Source organism: Neopelma chrysocephalum, unplaced genomic scaffold, assembly GCF_003984885.1.
Source record: "Neopelma chrysocephalum unplaced genomic scaffold, ASM398488v2 Primary Assembly neopelma1_25, whole genome shotgun sequence".
In the NCBI taxonomy this organism is placed as follows: Eukaryota; Metazoa; Chordata; class Aves; order Passeriformes; family Pipridae; genus Neopelma; species Neopelma chrysocephalum.
Window position 1 is genome coordinate 32,987,741 of NW_020897694.1, and position 19,760 is coordinate 33,007,500.

At 41.0% G+C, this 19,760-nt stretch overlaps 2 protein-coding genes across 10 annotated transcripts in view; one reads left to right on the forward strand and one right to left on the reverse strand.

Moving 5' to 3' along the window:
* The window catches only part of CYFIP1 (cytoplasmic FMR1 interacting protein 1), a 76,557-nt gene extending 72,728 nt beyond the window's left edge, over positions 1-3,829 (forward strand). For both annotated transcript variants that reach the window (XM_027674819.1, XM_027674818.1), the window contains exons 28-31: positions 265-359; positions 1,467-1,705; positions 2,595-2,742; positions 3,209-3,829. In XM_027674819.1, the coding sequence (XP_027530620.1) occupies positions 265-359; positions 1,467-1,705; positions 2,595-2,742; positions 3,209-3,373 (647 nt within the window). In that variant the 3' untranslated portion in view covers positions 3,374-3,829. The remainder of the gene's footprint in view (positions 1-264; positions 360-1,466; positions 1,706-2,594; positions 2,743-3,208) is intronic.
* A 2,754-nt stretch (positions 3,830-6,583) lies between these two features.
* Positions 6,584-19,245, reverse strand: NIPA2 (NIPA magnesium transporter 2). 8 transcript variants are annotated; one of them, XM_027674821.1, is made up of 8 exons: positions 18,862-19,092; positions 15,817-15,873; positions 12,276-12,336; positions 11,694-11,916; positions 9,984-10,040; positions 9,120-9,210; positions 8,424-8,584; positions 6,584-7,538 (listed from the first exon to the last, which is right to left on the reverse strand). In XM_027674821.1, exons 4-8 carry the CDS (start codon positions 11,830-11,832, stop codon positions 6,901-6,903), a joined length of 1,086 nt encoding a protein of 361 aa, XP_027530622.1. In that variant the 5' UTR covers positions 11,833-11,916; positions 12,276-12,336; positions 15,817-15,873; positions 18,862-19,092; the 3' UTR covers positions 6,584-6,900. The 8 variants fall into 8 exon arrangements, with proteins under 8 accessions (XP_027530622.1, XP_027530623.1, XP_027530625.1 ...); XM_027674822.1 differs by lacking the exon at positions 18,862-19,092 and adding an exon at positions 18,673-18,752; XM_027674824.1 differs by lacking the exon at positions 18,862-19,092 and adding an exon at positions 18,562-18,580.
* Between the last annotated feature and the right edge of the window lie 515 nt (positions 19,246-19,760).

A 19,760-nucleotide genomic window follows, 5' to 3' on the forward strand; every position in this document is an offset into this window, starting at 1 on the left:
TCTTCCTTGAATTTAGTTAATTAAATATATTTTACTACAAATCCTTCTTTCTGTATGCACAAGTAATGTAACATTTTAAAATATAAATGCATATTTTTCTAAAAGCGCGTTGAAGATTAACCCACTATTTAGAACTGAAATTACCTATAAAAATGACACACAGAGTTTTCTTCCTCACTGAATAAAGATTGTGTGAAAATAAGAATTTTCTTGATTAACTGCAATTTATTAGTGCTCTCTTTTTTTTTTTAAATTTTCTTTCAGAGGGTGAAAGACTTGATGCTAAAATGAAGAGACTGGAATCAAAATATGCTTCACTACATTTGGTTCCTCTCATTGAAAGACTTGGCACACCCCAGGTAATCTCTCTCATTTGTGTCAGAGGCAATTCAAGAAATCTCTGAGCACCAGAAAGCCTGTCCTGATAGCTCTGTCAGAACTTTAGCCTGCACATCCAGCTTGTTCGCACAACAGGATTTTTTTTTAGATCCATGAATTTGGTAAATCCGTTAAAGCTCAGATATAAAACTCAGAAGTTTAAAACGTTTGAGATGGGGGTGAAGGTGACACATTTGGGGGAAAATGCTAATTGGCATGTATGTTGCTATGTGATACCCTCCCAGTGTAAAGTCCAGCCTGGGAGCTACTTGTGCAAACTTCAGCAAAAACAATCCATTTTCTTGTGCACCTGTATATATATTTTTAAAACATTTTTTTACTCTTTCAACCAGTCATTTAGAAACTCTTGGAAAATGAGCTGTCATTTCAGTTGAGTGCTCCTGGAAACAATGACCAAAGAGAACATTTTTTAACTGCCTTTGCAGCTTCAGCACTATTTCCCTTTCTCTCAGTGTGAGGGCTGCATTAATTCCCTGTAGAAGTTTACAAGTGGGTGAGATGTGAATAGTAGAAACTAAGCACATAGTGGTCTGAAGCGAACTTCAGACTGCTTTCGTCATCATAGGTGCTGCAGTAGGAGAGCTCTTGGTGCGATGGCACAAGATGGGACAAGCCCTAAACAGCATTACTTCCCTATGGATTTTGTCTGAGCCTGTTTGTGCTCTCTTCTGAGCTTTCCCATCTTGAATAGCAGCAGTAAAGGAGATGTGCAGGAGAGCACAGGCAGGAGGTACTGCTCATACTAGCAGGAGAGCACAGAAGTGTTTGGTTTTGCTCTCTGCCTCCATTCAGACACAGATTCTTTAAACTTCCCTGAGACAAGTCCAGGACTAGTATTACTGCAGTTAGTGTCACTTTCAAGCCTGTCTGCTTTTACAATTTTCTGTGAAATGTTTTTTCCACTCATCTGAGCCCCAGGTTAGCAGTCGCTGACCTCATTTGGGTCAGGAGATATTTCTCCTAGAATAAACCAAGTGAAAATGTAAAATGTATTTATATTTTAAACTAAGATCTTGGGGTCAAGTGGCTATTACAAGGATTTTGCCCTTTGTTTCTCTCCACCTTAGCAAATAGCCATTGCAAGGGAAGGGGACCTCCTGACCAAAGAACGCCTCTGCTGCGGCCTGTCCATGTTTGAGGTTATCCTGACAAGGATCCGCTCCTTCCTGGATGATCCCATCTGGCGCGGGCCCCTGCCCAGCAATGGAGTGATGCATGTGGATGAGTGCGTGGAATTCCATCGCCTCTGGAGCGCGATGCAGTTTGTCTACTGTATCCCTGTGGGAACACACGAGTTCACTGTGGAGTACGTACTGCCAGCTGCCTGCGGTTCACCTGCGGCAACAGTGTTCAGCTTGTCCTCCCTGTCAGCGGCAGTGGAGCCGAACAGAGGCGTTTGTCTGCCTGCCTGCAAGAGTTTAGCACAAAAACAAGGAAAAGTGCTGCCATCACTGGGAGGGGCTCATAATCCATGAACACAGATACTATTGTATCTTTAAGGAAAATAGCCCTCTATTTTAAGTATTGCCAGTGTACAATGAGTGATCCCATGACAAACAGGCCCTAGCACGTGTCTTTCAATAGGGGTCATAGCCCTATGGATGCTCAGCTTAAATAAAACAGCAGAACATTTGTGCATCTATTTCTAAAAAGTATTTCTTCTCTGAATTAAGAGCAGGAATGAGCACTTGGAATTTAACATGATTAACATGAGTTAACTAGGAACTGTTTTTATTCTCAGTTTTGTTGAATTTGAGAATATCCTTATTTTGAAAAACTGTTGAGCTGTAACATGCTTTTCACTGAGCAATTAGAAAACAGTGTAGGACATTTGCTTCCTTTCATGCCTGCAGCATGAAGGGACAGAGTGGTGTTGAATTCCCACTTTGTTTTCTTGGAAAGCATTGTTTCCACTGAAAATGAAATGTAATGACACAGGAGTCTAATGGGGAGTAAAAGTTTTTGGAGTAACTCTACGTTATGTAAAATTTGTGGAGGGTGGCCTTCTGGTATTTTTTTTAAGCATCCATTTGAATCGCTTGTGATATCTGCAAAGAAAATTAATGTACCAGAGCTTTTGTTTTGTAGATTAATGTCTAGCGTATTTATTATTCAGCGTAATGGCTGATTACCAAGTGCTTACTGTAAATAGATTTAGGTGAAACCTGCTCTGTGTGATGTGTTTCTTGTTTCAGGCAGTGCTTTGGAGATGGCCTGCACTGGGCTGGCTGTATGATCATCGTGCTTTTGGGGCAGCAGCGTCGCTTTGATGTGTTGGATTTCTGCTACCACCTATTGAAAGTCCAAAAGCATGATGGCAAAGATGAGGTTATAAAGAATGTGGTGAGTTGAAAACATCTGTTCTGTATTTGCTGCAGTAAGAAAGACAGCAACAACTCAGAGCTGTTTGTGCTCAAATGCAGCATAGATGTAGCAATTGTTTTTTAGAATGAATTGCTGAAAATGAGGGCACCAGAACTTTTGAAACAAAAGATTAAGGCATCAATACTGGAGTGTGAAGACTGATCAAGTAGAATTCTGATGTCTCGCGTATGTGAGATTTTCTTAATGCCTTCCATCTCATATATGTGCATTCAGATAATGATAAGGCTGCTGTAAATTGAACTTCTTTGTACCAAAAGCAGCACTGTCAAAAACCAAAACAAGCCTTGGATTTCCATTGGCTTAGCAGTGAAAGGGAAACATTGGTAACATTGCTCGGAGAGGTAACAGCATTTGCTGCTTTTCTGTCTAAGGCTTTTTATCTCCAAAGCTAATTCCTGTGTGTCTGGTTTTTTGATGTTTGCAGCCTTTGAAGAAAATGGTTGAGAGAATTCGCAAGTTCCAGATTCTGAATGATGAAATTATTGCTATTTTGGATAAGTATTTGAAGTCCGGCGATGGAGAGAGCACTCCTGTGGAACACGTGCGCTGCTTCCAGCCACCTATCCATCAGTCCCTTGCCAGCAACTAGACTTCCCACCTGACGATACTTTTTGCACCTATTTAGGCTAAAAGTTTAAGAAAAAAACCCCAAGAAACAAAACCCACACCAACAGTTTTAAGGAATACTCTCATCTGCATTTTTCTGTATGTCTGTGCCATTTGAGTGGTGCACTGTCCTCTCCAGTCTTCAAGCACAGTAACTGTATACAATCCATACTTATTTTTCTAGACTAAAATTTTATACACTTTGATTAAAAGCTTGTAAGATTTTTGAAATCTCTTTGCATTCCTGTCCCGAGGTAGCCATTTTAGACTGGACTGGCATAATTTTTCCCTGAAGTTATCAAAATAATGGCTGTGGAGGATAAAAAACTGGGTTCTGTAGAAAAAAAATTTTTAGAAATCAATGCATAATTGTTTGTATTAGAGCCTTAACTGCTTAATTTGCCTTTATTAAAAAAAAATTAAAAAACAACGAAACAAACTCTGCTGGTGCTTTGTGAATAATTTTTGTAGTCAGTTGATTATTTTTCCTCTTTACAAAGCTATTCTCTGAGGTCAGTTATTATGGACTAATTAAAGTGTTTGTTTCAAAGTTATTTGGCATGGGGGTGACCGATAGTGTTCTGATCTTTTCAAAAGACAGTAGTTTGACTGATTAGAATGGGTACTGTTTACTTTTTCCTAATGAGAGCTTCTAACAGAGTTTATATTTTGGTTGGATACATACCTGTGTACCCAAACACCTTTACAAGTGATAAGGAATTGCTGACTACAGCAATCAAGTGTAATCTTACCCAGTACATAAATTCTAATGATGTTAATCATGATTTACTTATGGAAAATATTTGTTTAATTACACTTGCTGTATTATGCAAACACTGCATCAGTAAAATTGTTTGTAAAACTTTGCAACTGTAAAAGTTGAATTTTAAAGCAACTCATTCAGGCAAAAGTAGTAACTCCTGCTTGCTTACTCCAGGGTCCTAGCAGAGTTTGTCAGCTGGCTGTTGGGATCAGGCCAAACCAAACATGAGTAAAGGATGGCCAGAACAGACACAGACAGATAATTACATGTTTTACCCAGGATATGGATATCTGGAGATGTTACTTGGTTAGTGTTTCTAACCCACAGTGTGAGACCAAGAATGCATCCCTTTGAGAACCTGTTCTTCCCCCTTCCCTCTTACCAGTTCATGATTAGGTTACAGCACATCTTTTTTCCTGCTCAGCTCTTTCCAGATGCTTCACAGCACGGGATTGAGTCCAGTAATGGGTAGAAATGAGCCTCTGACAGAGGAAGTATGCAGGAGGTGAGCAGTGTGTAGGTATTGGGGTGGCAGGGAACTGGATTCTGTGGAATGAAATTAACTTAGATTTCCTCAGCTAAACAGAGGATGGAGATTTGCCAAACAATCTGTAAGCAAGTTTCCACTGTCACAGGTTTTTCCAGGACATCTGTGCTTGAGAGCTGCCATTCTGGAGCAGTGTCTGTTGTCGTGAGAACACACACAAGGGCTGACCACTGCGTGGGAGACAGAAGTAAGAAGCACTTGTGCTTTGTTACACCAGCTTGTTGCAGGATTTCTTTTACAAGGTGTTGAACAGTTTTCTTTAAGAAACATTTTTAGTTCTCAGAAGAATTCTGGTCAACCAGCTTCTTTGGTGTGCTTCAGGCTTTAATTACGTACATGAACAACTTTCCTAATTTGTTGAGATAATCATTGGTTTAGGGATGTCTTGCACACATGAGGCTTTGACTTGGCACTATGGTTAATTAATAAAGCCTGTTTGTTTAAGAACTATTTAAAATAAAAATAACTAGTCATGATATTAGTAAAGTAAGTTCTAATTCTCACCAGTTAACTTTCAGCAGTAAGAGAATTGGTCTCTAACATCTTAAAACTACTTTTTACATACTTTTTACTAAAAAGTTCAAGAGAATTCAGACATTAGTCCTAGGAATTTTTAACAGCATTAGACTTCATAGCAGCTAAATCCTCTTCACCTGGTATAACTTCTTCTCCTACCTAAAAGGAAAAATGCAGGAAGGTGCATAAAAGGTGTAACTTTTTAATTTTTCATTAGTTCTCATCAAAACCAGTGGGTCTGGAAGCCAAAGTGCCCATCACCACAGAAAGTAACAGACTCTACTGTGTGAAATTATAACCTGCTCTTGCGGTAGGTAGGCCGGTGCTTTGATACTAGAAGTGGCAACCAAGTTCAGCAATTTCTCCCTGCCCCTCCCTGTTTCTGTGCTCTTCCTTGCGTCAGCACTGGAGGGACTTTTTACCCCTGAGTGCTGCTGACGTGATGTTCCTTACAATGAGGTGCAAGTTCAAATCCTGTTCTTCAGCCAGAATTGAAAGAACTTTTTTCTTGTTTGACACCTTCGCTGTTCCTGTATGTTAAGACATGCACCAAAGGAAGGCAGCAGAATTTGTTTCACAGGTGAGGACTGTTGAGGGTTTTTTTCTGTTCTGGGAAAAATCTTAAATACTCTTAAACAGTAAGCACTAAAACTGACAACAACCAGCAGTAAGTAGCAGTCTCTGTTCCAAGTATTTCCAACCTTCATATACATGGTAGAAATGTTTTTATAAAACCTCTATCACTAATTTTTATCTTCTGCCTTTGCAAACTTAAATTACCACCTACCTGCCTTAACCCTTTTTTAAGCAGTGACATTATGTTCCAATTTTTCTGGCCCTTTTTGAAAAACTCAGTGTTACAGCCAGTAACTGCGTTACTGCAAACAAAACAGTAATTCTATTCAAGCAATTCTGAGTTCAAGCTGCAACACCAAGAGCACAGAGCAGCTCTGCAGAGCCAGGGCAGCATGGTGCAGTACAGACAGAACCTGCTTTTACAGAAGAGGGAATTGCTTTTTTTGGCTACTATTAATGACTCAAATTCTTCTTCCTGCATAAAATGGCATGGCCTCCCTATCCAAGCAGAGTAGAAGCTCCTGCCTTCTTGTTGCTGCCAGTTAATCTGATTTGGTAAAGCTGGGGTGTTTTGATGCAAATGCAGCAAGTTTAGCATACAGCAGTACGTTCAAAGGATCAGTTGTGCTTGGTTGTAGCTTTCCCTTTCCTCTTTCACAAACTAGGATGGAAGTAGTTGCTGCAGCTCCTGTTTCATTACAGTTACAGTCCCTCTGTGGTCAGTCAGGGCACAAGTACAAAGGATTCAGGTTCACTGCAAACTTTTTACCACCAATGCAGAAATAAAGCCATTTATTTTTGATAAAATTGTCATTAGTGCAATACATCTTAAAAACAGAAGAATGAAATGAAAGTATTTACACATAACTTAAGCAACAAAACCAGTTGTGGTCTGAGGTCATTTTAGTATTTTTTAAAGTAAAAATAAGGCAAATAAAAACAGTTTCAGTGTTCTTTATCCAAACTAATCAAACTTAAAAATCAACGATTGTCTACACATACTGTTAAAAAGTACATGAATTTCCAGACAAGATCAGACATTTCACAGCAGAAAAAAAATTTCCAGAGTTACAGAATTGTTCTTTTCTTAAGTAACATGTAGCTATTTTCAGAAGGCTGACAGACTTCCATTTCTCCTGGCTGAGAGACTCTCAGTGGACTGCATTTCACCTAGACAGGCAGAACTTTCTTCATCATCATGAAAGCTGTCGTATGTGCTCAGCAAAGTGCCATTTGCTGCTCTATCATCCTTCCGCAAAGAGAGGGGCAGATTTGCTAGGGTGAAATTAACATCTTTGAAGGCATGCAATAAAAAGATCCCCACAATAATAGTCAGGAAGCCACTGAAGGTGCCAATAATGTCATCAGCCGCCATGTGCTGCCATTCCTTGAAAAGGATGGCAGAACAAGTTAAAACAGATGTTGTAAAGATTACATAATATATTGGAGTCACTATTGAAGTGTTGAATATATCCAGAGCCCTGTTTAAATAGTTGATCTGCGTGCTCACACAGACAGTAAGGCTTAGCAGCAGAATCCAAGACAAGGGATGTTTCAGCACTGGTTTTCCTGCAAAAAGTTCCTTTATAGCGATGCCCAAACCTTTTACACAGGAGACTGACAAGGCTCCAATTACAGAGCAAATTGTTATGTACACAAGAATGTTGGTCTGTCCATGGCGAGGTCCCACCACACATATCAAAATTAAAGACACAATTACAACAACCGTTGCGAAGACCACAAAACCTGTGGTTGGGGGGAAAAAAGTCTTGTTAGTTGTGGACACTACCAAAAATGTCTTAGGGGTACCAAGAAAACACTTATTAACAATTTGACCGACTCAGCTTAAACAGAAGAGTTCAGGATGTTTCTCATTACCCCTCCAACATCACAGTTAAAATGACTTTAGAGTGAGCTAACCAAAACAATGAACCCCAGGCATGTTGTATTACCTTTACCAGTCTATTGGCAAGACATCTACAGGATTAGATTGCTAAATTGCCTTACACGCAGACTCACTGAGGTGTAGATGCCGCCGGATACAGGCTTGAGTCTGAACTGACTCTTTTTAGGGAGTTAGGTTTTGGCAGGCAGCTGCATTCATTGCACATTTCCAAAAATCAAGTCATTCTTTAAGAATAGCTTTTTAATCTGTGCTGTCTATTTCCTCATGTTTAAAAAGGGGATTGCCTTTGTATTTTGCAGATGTGCATTTGTGAGTGCCTCATCTTCCATGTAAGCACAACAGCTCATCTTCAGAATTTCACTTCTCAGCAGACACTTATCACGACACCTACTTTTTCATTTTAAAGCACGGCTCAGACTTGGGCTTGGAGACTGACACACTTCAGTCAACATTTATAGAAGTTTTGTTTATCCACCTGTGCTGCTGCATTTATATAAACAGTCATCTCAGTGCTTCACATCATGACTCTTTGTTCAAGACCAGACAAGTTCACTGGCATCACACAAAGTTCCCTATGGAATTATGTTACAGAATTCAAATCTCTAATTCATTCACACAAAATGAAGCAAACACAGGCTATCTTCCCGAAACTTGAGAGCAGCAGTAATGAAACTATAATAAAGAAATGATGGGCTGTGTACATATCAAGCCAGCATTTTTCTTACCTGGATCACCTAGTTTGTGGGACATTTCATCCAAAGTTTCTACTTCCTCCTCTTGTGGAGCATGAATTACCATCACAGTTGATCCCAGTATACTTAGCAAACACCCTATTTTTCCATGTAAATTAAGTTTTTCGTTTAAAAAGAAGGATGACAGAATGGCACTAAGAAGAAAAAAATGCACCAACAAACATGGAATTAGTAATATTCATTTTCTCATCAACTTACAGGTTGCTTTGACTGTAAAGGTCACTTGCATACACAGAGTGCAGCTTAAAAATAGTTATCTCAAGATACTTGCTATGGACACAACTACCTGTTAATATTTGGCATCTCTCCCCAGAACCCCCTTTTTATGCTATCAGCAAAAAAATGCTCTAAGAACTTGCAAAAATAATTTTAGAAAGACAGAAATCTTTACTTAGGAATGAAAATACTGCTCTGTTGTATACACCAGGTTCTTGAAATGCAGAAGACAATACTCTTCAGACATAGAAGTGTAGATGCATTGCTAGAGCCCTTTCATATCACAGTCACTGGGTATTTGGAGAAACTTAAAAGTTACTCCTGATGTTTATAAGCACTCTTTATTGTTAAGAACAAACCCCATTTATTACAGCATAGTTCAGTGACAAATAACTAAAGAAATGTTTTACTTCTCTCTCTCAAATCACACTGCTTTCTGTTAGTGTTTCTTACCTTACAAGAACACTGAGAGCTCCTAAAGGAGTCACTAACGTAGCTGGTGCAAAAGCATAGGCAGCAAAGTTAGCTACTTCGCCAGCTCCCACTGCAGAGGAACAGTAATTAAAAAACAGGAGTTAGACTGTCACACAACAAACCTGACATTCAGTGCAAGTGTTTGTGTAGCCACAGACATGCAGTAAGGAACAATGGAAATTCTAATTACAGCATTCAGCCAGCAGTACTAGCAGAGCACACCCTTGCCCCTCCGCCCCACTATTAAATTTTAAAAACAGGCTGTGGAACTGCAACAGGTATTAGAATTAATTCTACCAAATCACAAGGTGTTTTCTTTTAGTGTCTGTGTTCTAGCTGCTCAACCTGCCTACTTGACTCATGAACTTCTCCATGGAGAAATCTGCAATAGCAGGATACAGCGCAGCACATACAATAAGCCAGTTACCTGAATACAGCCAGTAAGTTGAGAGCTTAAGCAATGAAAGAAGTTCAGAAAATAGACATAATCCCAAAATATGCTTCCCTCTAAGGAATCCAATATATCTAGGCACTTCTCTGCTAAGACAAAAACCAGAATGCATATAGTAGCAAAGACCTACAAGAAGACCAATGTCTGTCTAGCTCCACTGCACAAAGAGGGCAGTTAAATTAAAGGAAGAACTTCTGGTATGAGAGAAGTTATATTAAAATCCTTAGAGCTGCACCCATCAATCTCCAGATAGCATTACCATACGTTGTAGCATCCCAATCTTGTTCCTTTTTTTGTAATCATTGCTGCCATCTGTGGCAGAGTTATTTATTAAAATTATATCATGCAGATTGTATTTGCGACACTTAGATGAATATATTTTTGATACTTACTTGAAAGAAGTCCAGCCCACCACAGCCACTCCTTAAGGTATGCATGACCACCTTGACCTAAAATTGAAAGAATGTTTGCTGCTCCACTAAAAACATACATCAACACTCCATCACTAGTAATGCTGCCATGACATAAAATAATTTTTGTAGCCCCTGCCTTTAAAAACATGGGCAACCTTTTGATACTTAGGCTTTCTAGGTAGAACATCTTCAATTTCTGACATGCATCTGCCTCCTACAGCCTACTTTGAAAACCAGTTATTTCTTTTGTATTAGAAATGGCTGATGACCATATATGCATTGCTGTGAGAAACAGTTCTTTCAACTCACTGTAATGACATGAAAAGCCAAGTTATGTGTCTCTTACTAAGAGTGCTACTCTGTGGAAATCGTACATGGTTTATGTGGTTGATTACATGTGCAAACATCACACTTTCTCGTTCCAAACCAGGGAGCATGAACTATGGTATATCAAGATCAACCATCTTTTAGAAGCAAAGATGACAGGTACTGAATCAAAAATATTCAGTCAACCTTCTGAATGATCTGAGGATGCTGCAACTATCCTATCTAAATCTATCCTCTTTCAGTTTAAAACCAATGCCCCTTGTACTGTCACTACAGGCCCTGGTAAAAAAAAAATAAAAAAAATCTCTGTCTTTCTTATAAGCCCCCTTTAGGTACTGGAAGGTGCTGAAAGTTCTCCCCAGAGCCTTCTCTTTGAACAACTCCAACTCTGTCAGCCTGTCCACATAGGAGAAGTGTTCCATCCCTCTGATCATTTTCATGGCCCTTCTCTGGACTTGCTCCAACAGGTCCATGTCCTTCCTGTGCTGAGCACCCCAGAGCTGGATGCAGCACTCCAGGTGGGGTCTTATCAGAGCAGAGCAGAGGAGCAGAATCACCTCCCTCCACCTGCTGGCCACTGGATACGATTGGCTTTCTGGGCTGCGAGCGCACAAATTGCCAGGTCATTGTCAGCTGTTCATCCAGCAGCACCCCCAAGTCCTTCTCAGCAGGGCTGCTTTCCATCTGTTCATCTGCAGCTGCTACTGATACTGTGGGTTGCCCTAACCCAAGTGTAGCACCTTGCGCTTGTTCTTGTTAAACCTCATGAGGTTTGCACAGACTCACTCCTCAAGCCCATCCAGGATGCCATCCTTTCCCTCTAGTGCATCAGCTGCCCCACTCAGCTTGGTGTCATCCACCAAACTCAGTGGCAGAGCACTCAATCCCACTGTCTATATCACTGATGAAGATATTTAATAGTATTTCTTCCAGTATGAATCCTCAAGGGACACTGCTGGTTACACTCAATTACCACACGTGATTTTTAGTTTTCTAAAACAATCTCCTGACACTCCAACATTGTTAACTCTCCTAAATTCACTCATTCAGGAGCACAGATGTAGTTAAGAGTGCTGCTTCCACGTTCAATTTGCAAGTACAATTTAGACTTAACTGACATGTAAAGGAATCCTTTGACAAGTGTCCCCAGAGGGTATTACATACAAATTAAATAGCACGTATCACACACAGAGTTAGGGGTATCTGACACCAGAGGAAAAACACATCAGCCCTATGTTTTAGTTTTCATATACATTTAACAAACAAAAAACCCTCAAAGTCAAAACAAGATCATTGGTTTAGTAATCTGTCAAACAGCAAAATCTAAACATTGGCAATTTATTACAAGATGTATTTATTTACCTGCTCTCATGGAGCCTTTCCTGGCTAACCGGAGGAGACCTTTCTTTTTCAGGATGAAACTTCCTCCAATGAAAATGCTGGAACTCATAGCCAACACCAGACCAATACAGAAGTCATATCTCCCACGAGTTTGGCTCATTTCGTAAACTACTAAACACTGTCACATTGATCAATGAGGAGTAGAACTTCTGTTACTCAACACAAAATGATGCAACACCAAAACCTGAACAAAATAAACACATTAGAATTAAACTGGTAGAAATACATGCTGTATAGGAAAATCCTCAACAGCTCATGTGACTGGTTCTCCTACAAATGGTCTCTGCTAACAGTGTTTAAAAAAAAAAAAGCAATCTTTGAAGCATGTGAGAGCTTGCACCATGGATGACTAACAAGTCTGAACACAGTGAAGGAATGGTTATATACCTGGCATATAAAAACTGATACCCAAACAAATAAAAGTTCTTTGAGAAATGTTAAGCAAAGCTTACAAATATGGGATTTATTTTTCTTTTCATTGAGTACACAGATCTGTGGCTGGCACACCATGTAACTGATGATACTGATCAAACAATGACTTACGTTGAAATCAGTCTGTAAGAGAGTTTGAGAACAGTCACAGCATTTCTTCCACATAAACTCCCTAGAAAAATAAAAGAGAATATTAGAAGGGTGTTTAATCATATAGTCATCTCCATAACACAAACAAGCCTGACATGCATGCACATGCAATTATTCTTTAACAACCAGGAAAATCTGGCAAGAAATAAGGCATTTGTTTGTTGATTTATATTACAGTTTCCCATACCTGTATGAAGCACCTGTTTCTTCAGAACCTGCCTTCTTTCAGTACTACTTTTCCCTGCATTTTCGTGCTTCCGATTTTGATTAATTTTCTATACCCCTAGGAAAAACCTAGCAGAGAGCTACAGGTAGGTTAATGTTAAACCTGAACACAGATCCTCCTACCTGCATCCAGTGAGGCTGTGAAGAAGTAGAGGAAAAGAAATCACAATGCATGAGATAGACCAGACCTAGCAGCCTCACCTACCACATAAAACATTCCCCTGGTTTTGAATTCCAACAAGACTTTCAGTCCCCTGAAGAATAAAGGGATTTTTTAATGCAAGGAAAAGACATCAACAGGCTTTTGCAACTGTTCTCTCTGCCATCTTCTCTAGCAGGTGTAAGGCACACTGTTCAGGTAATCGAGCTATGAATGTTCTTCCAGCTCCAGCTGGTGCAAAATGTGACACTGGTATAGCATCACCTGGGGGAGGAGGGGCTGCTTTTGCTAAGCTTTTATACTCTACCACTTTTTTCAACAGTTGCTACTTTTGTTATATTACTAAAGGGAGTATTTTTACTAGTATAGCTTTTTACTAAAAGAGAACTCTCCGTACTTTTTTTTCCTTTTTATTCTCTCCCTGGCTTGCATATCTTCACCTACACTAACAGAGGGAAAGAGCATCACTTAGTCCCATCCTGACATCTTCCACCCACTGCATTTCAGAGACAAGGGAGAAGCACAGGCGGCTTTCCTCTGCAGCAGCAAAAGAATCTGATTGCAGAAGAATGAGGAAACTTGTGAGCTAACAGGTAATTTTATGAATTTATACTTTAAAAGGATGCTACACTTCAAAACTAGTAGTTCTACTTTACCCCATGTCCCAAATACACTAAAGAGTTTTTGATGCCCTGTCAGCCACTTTGTTAAACTTGTAAACGACTCACATCTTCATCACTTAAATTACATAAATTCAGGTAAATTACTGCTAGCTCTTCTCATCAAGTTTATTTGTCCTCACAGACATGGCCAGTCCCATTTCTGCTTGGGCTGGACTGTCATACTTTCCCCTGTTTATACAGATGTCTACAATTGCAGACAAATGTCCCATAGTCATGGTGAACCCAAGTTCTCTCTGAAGAGATATAATTTGCACAGGTAGAACTGATACGTACAGCTGCAAGGTCAAAGCAACACCAGGCACCGGAAGCTTTCCACTTCAGGAAATCAGTAGTTCAATTCTAACCCTAAGACTCAGTAAAGAAGAAGAACTAATGCATCCTCAAAATTATTATAAAGAAAAATTATCTTTGGAAATAAGAAAAGAAAATTACATGAAACAAGCAGTTTCTGAAATAAATGTGCCTCCATGTTTCTGCTTTGGGACATGCAAAACCACTGCATCTCAGCAGCCAGGGCCACTACTAGGTTATAAACCGGAGAGAAACCAGAAAATGTAAGAGTTAAATAAAACCAGCAGTAGCAGAGTTCTGCAAAGGTTCTGTAATCAAGTTCACAGCTGATTTTAACACAAAGAACATTTCATCCACTCAAGACCAGCAGTGTCATGGAGGAATACTAGTTGACTGCTCTGATCTCAGTGGTGTAATGAGGGGATGAGACTCTCCTACCCACAGAAGCTACAACTTTTACAATGCCTCCAAAACTCACTTGTTAATGAACTACCTGTGGATCTGCTGCTATCCTGAGTCATAACTCTCAGCACGCAACAGGGCAATGGCAGACTATACAGGGAACGTATACCAGGTTGGAAGATTAACAGACAGGGAGAGATGGAGAAACTTTGAATGTAAAAAAAAAAACTGCGGAACATAAGAAAGTCCAGATTAGCCACAAGTTTGTTTGCTTATTTTCAAGGTGTAACCAAAAAGCATGATGAATGTTGGCAAGATACAGACTCTCTCGTCTAAAATACAAGGTAATGTTTCTTTGCCTCAAAAAGGCAGCACAAACACAGCGCTCAAAGATGTTACATTTATTGTAGCAAGTAAGTTCTCTAAATATGCAGAAACACTAAAAGAGGCGTAATGAGATGAAATAACAGTTTACATTCAAAAGCAAGTCAGCTTAAGTAAGTATGTGGGAGATATCAGCCAAAGAAAATTAGTATCAATTCCACAAGCTGTACATTGTATAGAAGCAAGAATTAGACTTGGGAAAGGCAGACATGGTAGATTGTTCCAACTTTACTTACTTGGCCACAGTCCCTCTAGAGTTCAGTAGACAGTCTTACAAGACTTACAGGAAGTAATCTAAATATACGCTAAATTATTTAAATACCAGAATTCACAATTTTCTTATCTAAAACCTGATCTTTTAAACTGTGAACAGGATGATGTAAGTAAGCAAAAAATGACCTTAAGAGGCCCTTTACTTCAACCTTTTGCCACGTACTGCATCATTCACTGCTGCTTCTCATCACAAATAAGTCAGCCAAGCTTCTCCCAAGAAATACTTGAAAAAGAAACTTCACAAACACGGCAGCCATGCTTTGATGCCGTTAGGAATTCTCACTATCTAATGATCTTCACCTAGATCTTCACTTTCACTACCAAAGCCCACTGTGTTTGTTCATTCTGGATTTGGAAAAGATACAAGCCCATTTATCTTTGCACCCACATATTAAGATTACTCTGTAAGTTAGGTGCTCAGCACCTCCTGCTGTGTCACCCTCTGGGTTCCTTCCGAATAGCTTTTTTTAAATGCAACTCCCAAAGCTGCATACAGTGCTTTATCTTGAGTTATTACTTCCACAAATCAGTGAAAAACTATATTTCTTCTTATACACCCAAAACAGGTGGTTTTCCTAGCCCTTTCTCAGTAGTCACTGTTGACTCATATTCAGCTTCTCTATTAGTATAACCTCCTGCACTTGTATAGCAAATTATTCCTGCCTGAATGTAATTCATTCAGACATGACTCATGCAGAAGATTTTAAAACAAAGGCCTGTTCAGGCAAAACAATAGTTACTCCAGGTACAGCCATTCCGCATCTTTTGAGCTGTTCTGCGGTATTTTATTGTAAATTCTGCTCTTTTACAAGAGCTCCATGAAAATTTTTATGTTTCTAACATTGGAATAAAGCACCTACTTAATGCCCTTTAGCCATAAAGCTTTCCATGGAAGAAAAAGGGGTTGAATCAACAAGTTGCTTTAATAAATAAACATTGACTATTATGTGTCACACTGGCTATTATGTGTTCACTTCTTCCTTTCCACAGGCATAAAACTACAGGTAACAGAAAGAAACACTCCCTAACAAAACAAAAATCCAAATGTTCGGTGATGAGCCTTTAGAAGGCTCATTATACATACCAATTTTGTTCCAAAATCCAGAGGCATTTACTTCTAAAATATTTCGAAGTTAGGTTTCTAAAACAGAAGTTTTAAATAGTATTAAGTGGCATTTTAAGAATTCAGCAAAAAAACTGTCCATAATTTCAAGCTGATTTCATTTTCATGCATGACACACAAGACTTTACAATGTCTCATCTATGCTTTAAAAAGGGACAGGATTTTTGTTTAAAAACACAAAGTAATGTGATTTTAAATTTCATCTTCCTTAGGTATGTCTTGCCTGAAGTATTATTTCATCCCTTTGCTTTTCACTTCACAAATCAAAGAAACTAACTTGTGATCTAAGCTATTCTTTAGAAGGCACTATGTTAAAGTTGAACTGAAATACTATCCTAGTCCTTTCTGGTTTTTTCTGTAAGGCACTTTTCTTACAAAATAACTAATATAGTTTTAATTACTGACTTCAGTATGCTGAGCTTTCAGAGGATGTTTATATAACTCAAGATAAGAATGACAGAATATGCTGAGTTGGAAGGGATGCCCAAGGGCCAAGTCTATCTCCTGGCCCTGCACAGGACAGCCCAAAGAATCACGCACTGGTCTGAACTCTGTCAGGCTTGGTGCTGTGATCACTTGCCTGGGGAGCCTGTTCCAGTGCCCAACCATTCTCTTGGTGAAAAATATTTTTCTAACATTCAACCTAAATCTCCCCTGACACAGCTTCATGCCTCGTGTCCTGTCACTGGTCACCAGAAAGAAGAGATCAATGTCTGTCCCTCCGCTTCCCCTTGTGAGCAAGTTGTAGATTGCAATGTTGTCTCCTCTCAGTCTCCTCCAGGCTGAACAAAGCAAGTGACCTCAGCTACTCCTCGTATGCTTCCCCTCTAGGGCCTTCATCATCTTTGTAGCTCTCCTTTGGATATACAGAACTCTGGAGCAGTGGGGAGTATGAACACAGAAATAGTCTCAGTAAAGTTACTAAAATCCCCCAAATATACCTAACTCTTTAATCCAAGTCCCCCTCAGTTGTGTTCTGTCCACTCATGAATGTATCTTTTAAGCACAGGTATAGAGAGAACATTGAAGGGGCAGATGTAACACAGCATTCGGATAAAAGAGCTGCCAGTTCAAAACTGAGTCATGTGCATCTTTAAAAGGCCAAGATGCACGCACGCAGTACCCAAAGATTCTATATACACTGTTTACGAAACACTATATTCAATTTTGCAACTTTGTAAATCTGCCCCAATACAGATACAGTTCTCCAGCTCTGTCAAAGTTAAATGACTGCTCAAACTTATACATATAATTATTTACATATTTCGCAGGCAAACTAAAAAAATATTTGTTTATATTGTTATGTATATGCATATATACTAGCACGTGCTCAGAAAGCAAAACATACCTTAACCATTCTTAAGTTGCTCATTTTAAAAGGTTCAGTTAAATGATGGTGAAATTTATTCTTTACAGTAGATTTCTATTAATAAAACAAAAGCAACAACTATTCCATTTTATAAAACCAGGAGGAAATAAAAAAAATGCCACACTAAAAACTTCTTCTTTGCATGTTCTATTTGTAGTTATTCACTTCTATGAAAAGAATGACCTTTAATTAAAGCATTTTCACATAAAGCTACAAATACCTTCACTAAAAGAGTGTTATTTATTAACTGAATGCAAATACAGACAGTGCCACAGGCAGATGATGTTGTATTAACTGTTTTCCAGGAAATCTATAAAAATAGACTCAAGATAAGAGTTGCTTCACTTTTGCTGTATCTGACACGTTACCTCTACTCTCAGTGGGAAGAGTCACCAGCACAGGGCCACTCAAGTTCCACCTTTAGTATTTCAGATGGGCAGTTTCAAATTTAAGATAACTCAGGATGTAAAAGTCAAATCTAGATATTAGTCACTGCTATTCCTTTGACATGACTGATATAACCTGTTACAACCTGCCTTCTTTTTGCCAGGATTTTATGCTAAGAATCAACCACTTTAACAAAAGCAGAACTAGTGTGACACTGAATTCTAAATACGTTGATACTGACAAATACCTACGCAATAATTTCCTATTGATGAAGCTGTTATCTTCCAGGGAAAAACCCTAACTCTATACAAGGCACATCAAAAGCATTAAGAAAGAGCCACGATGATTATGTTTTAATTAAAAGCAACATTAAAGACATTGCAGTGAAATGGAGAAAGCTGACTGCTTAAAACAGAAAAGATCAGGGGAATAAAACAGGGACAAAAGAGTCAGATCCAGGCAACATCTTCACAGTGTATGAACAAACAGAAATCATCATTCTGAATCACAGAATCAATTAGGTTGGAAAAGACCTCCGAGAACACTGTGTCCAACCCGTGACCCAAGACCACCATGTCAACTAGATCATGGCACTAAGTGCCACGTCCTCTATTTCCTTGAACACCTTCAGGGATGCTGACTCTACCACCTCCCTGGGCAGCCCATTCCAATGTCACCCTTTCTGTGAAGAAATTTCTTCTCATGTCCAACCTAAACCTCCTCTGGCGCTGCTTAAGCCTACAATGAACTACAATGCAAAGTTAAGATTACCGTTTTCCATGTCAAACTAAAGCACCGTCAGGGCTCTGAAGTTCTACCGAAGCTGCTCTGCTCAACCCTCAACCTCGGGTAACCCAACCCTGAAGACGAACCGGTTTAGCTCCCTGGTTAGCAACACTCCAGTACGAGGCACAGCGGCTCCAGAGCTCTGGCAGACCCAGCCACCGTACCCGGCCACTTCTGCCCGGCGGGAGAGCCCCACAAACACCCAGATTTAGGGTTTTTAGTTCCAGCCTTCTCTGCCCAAACCACAGCAAGCTTCCCACTACGGAGAAATCCACCCTGGGCTGCTACAGGCAGGTCCAAGACCCAGAGCCCCGCAACCGCCGCCGCCCCCGGCCCGCCCGCTCCTCACCCGCAGCGCCCGCGCCCAGGGCCTTGCGCCGAGCGCTCCGCGGGGAGGGAGCCCCGCCTCCCCCCGCCCCCCGCGGGGCCGGCCGGACGCCCTGCACGCCTCTCCCCGCCGGTACCTGTGGTCACGGCCCCCTCACATCCCCGCAGGCAGCGGCGAACGAAGAGGAGGAGACGGGGGCGGGGGAGGCCGGAGCGGGCGGCGGGAGGGGCCGGTGCCCGCGCGCTCCACCGCCATGAGGGGACGGGACGGGAGGGAAGAGGGACCGGCAGCGGGAGCGCGGGGGTCAACAGCAGCGAGGGCGAAACGGCGTCCCGGCCCTGGCCGCCCGCTCCGCTCCACGGGTTCCGGCAGCGCCCGCCGGAAGGGGCGCGGCCCCGGCCTCGGCCCCGCCTGCCGCGGGTCACGGCCCACCTCCCGAAGCACCGCCCGGTCCCGGGACGGCGGTAGACTGCTCAGGGGCACAGCTGTGCCTTACCCAGCGTCAGCTCCGGCCCGCGAACACCCCTGCGACGGACCCGCAGCGCCGCTGTGCACCTGCAGCCGCGACCGGCCATTCCCGCCTCCCGCCCCGGGTGCTCCGGCCAGCACCCGCGCTACCCAGCTTTTACACTCTCACGGAAAATCAAAGAATCACTAAACGGTTTGGGTTGGCAGGGGACCTTGAAGATCATCCAGTTCCAACTCCCCTGCCGTGGGCAGGGGCACCTTCCACTAGACCAGGTTGCTCAGAGCCCCGTCCAAGCTGGCCTTAAACAGCTCCAGGGATGGGGCATCCGCAACTTCTCTGGGCAACCTGTTCCAGTGCCTCACCACCCTGACAACAAAGAACTTCTTCCTAATATCCAGTCTAAACTTACTCTCTTTCACTTTGAACCTGTCCTGTCACTACATGCTCTTGTAAATAGTCTTGCCCCATCTTTCCTGTAAATTCCCTTCGGGTACTGAAAGGGGCAGTTAGGTCACCCCGAAGCCTTCTCTTTTCCAGGCTGAAATAAACACTTAGAAGCCGCTTGC